Genomic DNA, 9,009 nt, shown 5'->3' on the forward strand with positions numbered 1-9,009 from the left:
CATTCAATCCATATCTCAAAAAACTATCTCAAGAGCATGACTTGAAATAATCGATGCAGCTTTCTCTTTCAGAAATCAAACTTCAACTCATATCCATGTCATGAATGTATACAAATCACCCAAGACACCAATAAAGACACTTCTTTTAGAACTCCAGCACTTGATACAAGAAAACGATAAAAAGAAAACTTGAGCATCATACTAGGAGACTTCAACATCGATATCGGCACCACAAACACCCAATACCAACATTTGGAATCTCTACTTCGTTCGGAGAACTATCGGCAGCAAATCAAAGAAACAACAACCATCTATAATTCAGTGCTAGACCATATTTGGGAGAGAAGCCAACAACCTCACTACATTTGTGGCACAAGATTTTGCTTTTGGTCAGATCATTCAATCACATATATACTGATTCCAAAATAAATAGACCAAAGATCATTGGAGGGGACACCTCCCCTCCCTTCCCCCCCCCACCAACCCATCAAAGCAAAGGAAATCTACATTCATGCCATCCAACTACCTCCCTTGATGTATATCAACTCATCCCACCATATGTATCAAACACAAATTTTGTAACCTACAACCATTTTGTCAACATAGTTTTTTCCCTTGCTCGATCTCGAACTTGAGCATGCGTGTACGGCAATTACTTCATCTCTAAAATGTTTGTCTTCCAAAGCAGCTGTTACTAGATTCAATGGATTGCCACCTGCCTCTCTTTCTCGATTAATTTTCACTTTCCATTTTCTGTTAGCAAAACAAATTCCTATGGCAGGCCTCGTGATTTTATCACTTTTTTCCCTCTTGTTTTAGTTCATACTATTTTTAAAATTTAGATAAGAACAATTTTTCCTTTTGAATAGTCTATTATATGCATTGGCTTTTGTAATTTCTATTCAACACGCCTTCTCTTTGTCTGTCACTCTCCAGTTTGTGTGTATCCCATTCCAAGCTCATTCTCTCTCTCTCTCTCTCTCTCTCTCTCTCTCTCTCTCTCTCTCTCTCTCTCTCTCTCTCTCTCTCTCTCTTTCTCTCTCTCTCTCTCTCTCTCCTTCCTTTGTCTATGTACGCCATTCCTAGCTGTGTGTGTGTGAGTGCACGCGCATGTGTGCATTGCAAGTCACTCTATTGATAGTGTGAAAATATCGCATCATCATCTCTCTCTCTCTCTCTCTCTCTCTCTCTCTCTCTCTCTCTCTCTCTCTCTCTCTCTCTCTCTCTCTCTACATGTTAGTTACCACCAGTGACAACCTTGCAAGGGTTGCACACAAGAGGCTCATCTAGCCGAGTCACTAAAATGTTGGCCTTGTCGATTGTACAAATAGACAAGAAGTAATCTTTGACCACCAAGATTTAGGCCATGCGGCTTAATTGGGAATGTAAAAAAAATGCAACGCATTGTATTTATGGGGGGAGGGGGGACAAGGGGATCAACAACACTAGGAGTTCACATGAATCTAAAGGTGATTCAAATGTAGACAAAAGGTGACGTTGTGCTACAAATGGAGCGGTGTCCCTACAAAATATCGGAGAAAAATGTATTGAAAACCATAAAACCGATAAACATGCATACCTCACAAATCTCATAGCACATAATTGACGATGTACGCGAATAGAGAGAGAGAGAGAGAGAGAGAGAGAGAGAGAGAGAGAGAGAGAGAGAGAGAGAGAGAGAGAGAGAGAGAGAGAGAGAGAGAGAGAGAGCACGTACATGCGCAACTCCTAGAGCGGAGTGTTACACCAACACGACGAGAGAGAAGAGAGGAGAGGCGAGAAGAATAACACAGACACATGGTCCAGTCTCCCCCCGTGTCATAAAATCTAAATCTAACCAACCCAAATGATTTTCTCATATTAAACTGATCATTTAATGTGGGAGAATAATTGGGAACAAGGGTTAAAATATAGACATGTGCTTACGGGTCTATCTCAACACAGGGCCAATGGTAAAGGGGTCCAAATGAGAGATGATCTGTCAAAGAGAAAGATTTAGCTAATGGGGCTTAAAGACCTTAGGGCTAGCTTCATTAAAGACCTCCAATGGTTAGTGTTAAAAGTCCTTTGACCTTAGGTAAGCTAGGGATGTGCTTGAGGTGGGAACGCGGCCCAAGATTGAGGTGCTTGTCGTGCTTGTCGACTAAGGTGCTCGAGGTGCTTGTTGTGCTCGTTGACTAAGGTGCTTGAGGTTCTTAATGACTAAGGTGCTTGAGGGGGTAAGGTGTTCAAAAGTCAATGCATATCCCTACACAAGGGGGAGCGAGCCCGCGTTTTAGGAGCTATAGAGAGAACACACACACCCTCACACAAGGTAAGCTTGGTACAAAGAAAGCATCTAGGACACTTGTCAACCTTCTCTCCATATTTCCCTCATGGTGTGCGTACCATGCTTGCTTGATATGCACTCTGCATGTGATTGGCTAGGCTTGCAGGGGTTCAATGAGCTTCCATGTTGAGCTAGAAGAGGGGGTCGACCAAAGCAAGAGAAGGGGGCTATCTTGGGGGGGCATACTCTCCCACACACACACACACACACACACACACACACACACACACACACACACACACACACACACACACACACACACACACACACTCATTCTGTGAGTTGCAAGTGCAAGAGCTCCATATCCTTCTCCAAGCCAGTAGATAAGTTGAGAGCCTACACCAACACTCTTGGCTATGGAATGCAAATCCAACCAAGAGCCATGCTCCAATGCTTAAGCTTGTCATCTTCTCCATCTTCATTACTATGCTATTATATATGCTAGCAAGAAGAGTGATGATAAGTGAGGAACTATTTTTTTCTCCTATGAATGTTTCTTCTTCCTCTTCCCTACCCTCATTCCCCACTAGCTCTCTCCACCTTTAAAGGTGTTTGAGGCCTTGGGATTGAGGCTAGGGATGGTTAATGATTTTTACAAAGTCTATGCTATGCTCGTGATGCATGAAGCTTTCCATCTTCATTGCATCACCTAGGTCACAAGGAACACAAAGATTGTATTGTACCAATCTTTCTTGATGGGAGAATCTATAATACAAAATCTTATTGGAGGGGGGACCGACTCCACATAAATCCGGTCCTCAATTGTTGTCAAGTTCTCTAAACTCTCTCTCTTGCAAAAGTATCGTTCATGCCAAGTTAATTAAGTATTATGGTTAAGTTTCTACCGCTAAATAAGTTCACCCTTTATGTTCTCAAAGTAGTCTCACAAAAATCCTCACTCTAATTCTCCTAATTCCTCTATTCTCAAAGTTCATAGGCCTTTTCCATTACACCCCGTACAAGAGTGAGTATTTACTTATAGATTTCTGAATGCTCAAAGTGAGTACAAACTGGTCGGTCGGACATAAATGGCCAAAGCTCATAAAGAGCACTAAAATCATAAATTGTACATAAACTATATATCCTTTTGCATAGTCCACTAATTGCTGATGCTTTTGCCACTTGTCAGTTGCAATAAGTAGGTAATTATCAATTCCATTACATACCTCTCCGTTAGAAAGCAGCTTCCTCAATTTCAAAGATAAAAATCAGCAACCCCTACTTGTAAAAAACAATGATTAGAAATTTGTGTCAAACCTGTCACATAGTAAAATAAAATTTAATGAAACCAAAGAACAGTACTTATGCTAGTCGTCATCCATATATTGCATATTCTAGTATCCCATACCACTAGAATAAGCAAAATATATCATACCTTGATGAATCAGGATATCATTGGTCACACTCATCATATAGTAAATCAATTCTCATCAATCTCAAATTCAATTTCATAAACGCTGTTGCGAGAGAAAATCATCGTATACCGAATACAAATCCATTATCAAATCCAAATATAATCCAAATCCAATATCTGCCAACATATACCCGGGTAACAAAATCATACTAAGGACAGTGGTGGCCAACCACCACTGTAGCATGATCCTGTGATTCGGTGTTGCCTAAATCAGCAAATCTACACCAATAAGACATGCTGCCTAAATTGGTGAATCTGCACTAATGCTATCTAAATCGACGAATCTGCATTTAGTATTGTTTATAAATCATGAATTGGTAGTTTGTTGTTGTGTTGCCTAAATCGGTGGATGTGCATGGACAAGTGGTGTTGCCTAAATCGAAGAATCTACACTAGGATGAGCATTGACACATTGCCTAGAGTGTGCATGTGACCAATGGACCATACAAGACATAAAAGAGAAAAATGTTTACTATTTGTTTGACACCACTTTGGAGTATACCAAATCACTTACAAACTGTTTGTTCATTAATGCAAAGTATTGTAGCTCATGGGAGTATCTACATAGCTTAATGTCAAATGTTCTCATTAAAAACTCCATTTAGTGCAGAGTTCAAGCCACCATATGAGAAATGGCTAGGTTCATAGCTTGAAAAATAAGAAAGCAATGGATGACATACCTAGATTGTACACTTCATTTGAAAATATATATACCAGTGTGTGCGTGTGGAGAGAGACACAAGTAAGCAAAAGCTACAACTATTAAATTTACACCAAAGTATAGTTAACAAATCCAAAATGTGTTAAGGTTGTGTTAATAATTAGCCATGAAATAAAAGAATATTCCACCTATCTAGAATTTGATTCCATATAAGTGTTTGATTGCACATTTAGAAAGTACAATCTTGGCACCTTGACTTGACAATGGCAATGTTAAAATTAAATTATACTGGAAGAAAAATAAAAAGCTATCCATAGCCTTGCTGAAACTGAAATGTGAAACAACTTAGTGAGAAGAAAAACTCTGCAGTTCTAACTTAATAGCATAGATAAAGTAAAGTCACAAACAAAAAATGTAGGAACAAGATCCGATTTGAGTGTATAGCTCAATGTCAGAGTCAAAATTACACTATATACTTGCAGACATCTATTATAATTAGCCTTGGATCGATTGCAAAGTGAGATGGAATTGATATATTGTTGTTTGTTTTGTTCGAATAAATGAAGCGGTCCTCTTGATATTGCAAATTGTTGTCTCTAAAATGCTTAATGTATTTAAAATAAAAAATATATGTTATTTTTTAAATTGTTTAAAGGGCATTGACTAGTGTTTACTCATCATGTAAGGCCATACTATAAACAACAGATAAAAACCAACGCAAAATTAATTCGATCGTAATAGCTGCTCTTTCCTAGAAGTCTCCATTTATGACATGCATTTTCAGTTAGACATAAAATTATGTAAGAAAATCTAGGTTTTTTGAGCATCAAGAGAATGCCTAGCAAAACGACATACTTAAGCTTCTCGTTTAAACTTGTAGTAGGTATTCTGGGAGTCTGTAACTTGTACAAATTACCTAAACTAAGCTAAGCAATATTGCCTTAAGAGTCAGATAATGTAGACCACACGAGGTATAGCCCTATCATTCAAAATTAGGGCGAAGTAAATGTCTTAAGGCTAGGTTCAGACTAGGCGGCGGAAGAGAAATGCGAAGGGGCATCAATGCTTCATGGCAAAAATTGATTGGTTGGAGTTGAGGCATCCTTCCGCCAGGCCCTCCATTTTTCTTCCGACAAAACCCCCCCCCCCCCCCCCCCCCCCCCCCCCCCCCCCCCCCCCTCGGAAGAGTTGATGGCCTCTCTCTGCCCCCTTCACTTTTTCATTGTTCCTCCTCCTCACTGTTCACACTAGGCGGCGGCAGATTTGTGAAGGCTTGTTTCTTCCACCGGTTCAGTCTAATTAGCTGGAGCAAAAGAAGAAGAATCCATCAAGTAGATATTCCAGTTTGCACATTAACGAGACACTCACGATATGTGTGTGTGTGTGTGTGTGTATGAGTATAGCATTCGAATTGACAAGCGAGCGTGTGTGTGGGTGCCAACAAGTCATCAACTTGCGAGGTTGTGGACAATCGAACACAAAGGTAGGGCCCACGGTTTGGTTAAGGGGGGAGAAAGAGAGAGAAAATGAAATGAAATGATATATTGGGTCGGCTTCAAAATGCTAAAATTACGTATGAGAGCAAACTGATACAATCCTTGTGTATCCTCCCCCCTCCCCTTATGGAACTCAACCCCTAGTGAACCCCCATATACAGCCCACGATGCCTTGGATCCGAGCAGTGACAATCGAGCATTGTAGATCCCTTACTCCGCGTAGGCTTACTACTTATGACCCTCCACCCTCCCCCTCCCCCTCACCACTATATAACACGGGGTATTAAATGAAGTGCTGGCCATGAGATCCACAACAAAGAACTTCGAGCACGAATACGAGAGGCGCAACGTCGTCAGATTTTCGAGGTAAGGGCTTTGTAAGCATGTTGGTTACGTTATCAGTCTCTCAAGGCAGGGATCCTGGGTTCGACACGCATGGCTGCCATCCGGAGGTCGTTTTTTTCCCCCTTGAGATTCCCACCATCAACCCGCGCTGTAGATCCCACCACTCACACCCCGTATTAGATAGTGCTGAGGCCCTGCCCCCAAACACTCACTCGAGAGTTTTGGGCAAAGGGCGGTCCACAAGCTTGTAAGGACAAGTTCGACCTTGTTGAATTGGGAAGGGGGCTCTAAGAAAAAGAGCGAGGGTGGCGTTGAGCTGGTGACAGCCTGTATCCAACCTTGGGCTGTCTGGCCAATAACTGCTCTCCTTCTCCACATGCCCTCCATCTGCCAATGCAGGCCTAGGCTGCTAGGTACGCTCCTCCCTGCACACCGTCTCTCTTCTCTCTCTCTCTCTCTCTCTCTCTCACACACACACACACTCTCTCGGCTCCACGCTATCCGTACTTTCGCCATCTGCTGTACTCCATCCGTCGCCCCCTCTTTTCCGAGCTTCCGTATTTGTAGCTCCTGGTTCTGGCTATGGTGCTTTGAATCCGTCCATGTGCGGCTCCCTCATTTCTGCGGGCTATGGTTCGAAGGAGGACAGATACGAGCTTGAAAGCTGAGAAGCAGCACGATCTGTACGCAAGGAGGAAAGCAAGCTTTATAGAAGAGTAGCATTGCGGTGATGGCGAAAGGATCTGGCTCTCGACCCCCCGGCTTCTTCTCAGCTGCCTTCTTGTCGCAAGGTACTTACATCTAGGTTCTTTCCATATCTGTGTGTCAAGAACCTGCAGCTTGGCTTGCAGCCTTCCACTAGAGGCTCTACTCCTTGACAAAGGAGAAAAAGACAGGACATTCCATGCTGGGATGCTGGGCTTGACTATGCGCGCAAATCTTGAAGCGGGTAATGCCCCAGACCAGCTCTGCAAGCGATGTGCTTGGCATCGGGACGCTTGTGTTGGTGGTGATTTGCTGCTGTGTAGGCGCTTGTTGCCTTGCATATGTACTGTTCTTTCACTTCCGAGTGGGCAAGGAAAGGCAGCCACTGTTGCGGGACTTCGACTCGCCATGGGTCGTCCGACTGGTTCTTATTTGCTTATCCATGCTGTGGACTCTTGGGGAGCTCTTCCGCCTTCCATGGCTTCGAGAGAAGGATAGGATGCTACACAATATGGGGATTGGCTCTCAAGAAAATCTGTGCAGGTTTCATGTTGTATGGTCTGTCGGCCTCATGGAGCCGGGTCTTCTCCTGACAGTGTTATTTCTGGTTCAAGGGTCTCTTCAGGAAGCTCCGCGGCATCTTAATGGCAGAGTGCTTCTTCTCATGTGCTTGTCATGCTTGCCCGTTTTTGTTCTTCAGCTGTCGCTGGCTGCGGCAGGTCATGGATCAAGCTCTAAGGGCTTTGGAAGTGCGTTGCCGTCCTACTTCACGAGGTCGTACAAGGTTATTCAGGAGGGAAGCAATTCACAACTTGCATTGTGTAATTACCCTCTCTTCAGCATCTTGGCCCTTGGCATATTCTCCATGGTTTTTGTGTTCTGCTTTGCCCGGCTAGGGTACCGGATGCTGTGTCATGTCATAAATAGGAAGTTACGCATGCGCGTATACTGGCTGCTAACAACAGTCTTACTTTTTCTTCCTTTGCACGTGATATTACTTGGTGTAACGGTGAAGCTAGACCCAAACAGGACAGTCCATGAAATACTGATGTTCTTAGGGTTCTTGACTCTACTGCTTTGTGTTGCAGCTGCAATGGGGGTTCTCGTCATTCTCCCTGTTGCGGATGCCATAGCTGTCCATTATTTTTTCCGAAGCAGAGATCAGAGCTGGCAAAATTTTAGTGCCAGCGCAGTCGAAGCTTTCGGAGGGTCGCCACCGCCTACAGGAGTTAGTGATAATGAAGATTCTCCCAACAATGCGGCAAGGAGTTTGCTTTTGGGTGCACCATCAGCTTCGGGTACTGATGTTGGCTCATCAAGCAGAGATGGTTCGCTCACATTTGATGTGGGTAAGGATCTCACCCTGGGCCCGGGAGGTTGGCTTGTTGATGTCCCGGGCTTTGTTGCGTCCCCACCGTCTCCTGTCCTTCCTGGGAGACCCCTCACTCTTTTGTAATGATGACATAATACAACAGCAAATGACAAAGTAGATGGTAGTAGCCTGTGCTTACAGCATTTTGTAATTTATGCCTTACCACACTTGTCTCTAGTATACAGAATTGGGTTGAACTTGAGTGGATTTGTCTTCCTACTTTGCTAGGGTTATGCTGTGGTTTGAAATTTTTGTATTAACATTTCTATGCTGCTTATTTCTTGGTTGATTTTTAGGAAGAAAGGTATGAGAATGGGTACAGATAACATAGAAGAGAGTTAATGATGGGCAGTTACAAAAGAACTAATGCATTGTCATCAGCGAAAGGTGGTTTTGACAATGTATTTGATTTATGTTTGTATTGTGTTTTATGTATTTGTTGCAATGGTATGCTACACTTTGTTGCTGTACTCGGTTATTGTCTTCTCAAACAAGCCTTAGTGAGGAAGGGAGACCTTACATTTGCCTTGGTATGTGAAGTGCTGAAATTTTCTTTGTTAAAGGATGGAAATGTTATCTAAGAGTTTCATGGGTCTTTTCAAATTTTCTTTGGGTTTTATAATGCGAATTTGACCCTTAGCTTTGCCATTGCGGAAATCGGAGCTTCCAAGGTTCCAGTGGCCTTGC

At 42.8% G+C, this 9,009-nt stretch overlaps 1 protein-coding gene across 1 annotated transcript; it reads left to right on the forward strand.

The window, feature by feature from the left end:
- The first annotated feature begins 6,492 nt into the window (after positions 1-6,492).
- Positions 6,493-8,524, forward strand: LOC147429934 (uncharacterized). Its single transcript, XM_086496121.1, has one exon. It carries the CDS (start codon positions 7,198-7,200, stop codon positions 8,404-8,406), a length of 1,209 nt encoding a protein of 402 aa, XP_086352247.1. The 5' UTR covers positions 6,493-7,197; the 3' UTR covers positions 8,407-8,524.
- The last annotated feature ends 485 nt before the right edge of the window (positions 8,525-9,009 follow it).

Source organism: Adiantum capillus-veneris, chromosome 22, assembly GCF_014529385.1.
Source record: "Adiantum capillus-veneris isolate H3 chromosome 22, ASM1452938v2, whole genome shotgun sequence".
Taxonomy (NCBI): Eukaryota; Viridiplantae; Streptophyta; class Polypodiopsida; order Polypodiales; family Pteridaceae; genus Adiantum; species Adiantum capillus-veneris.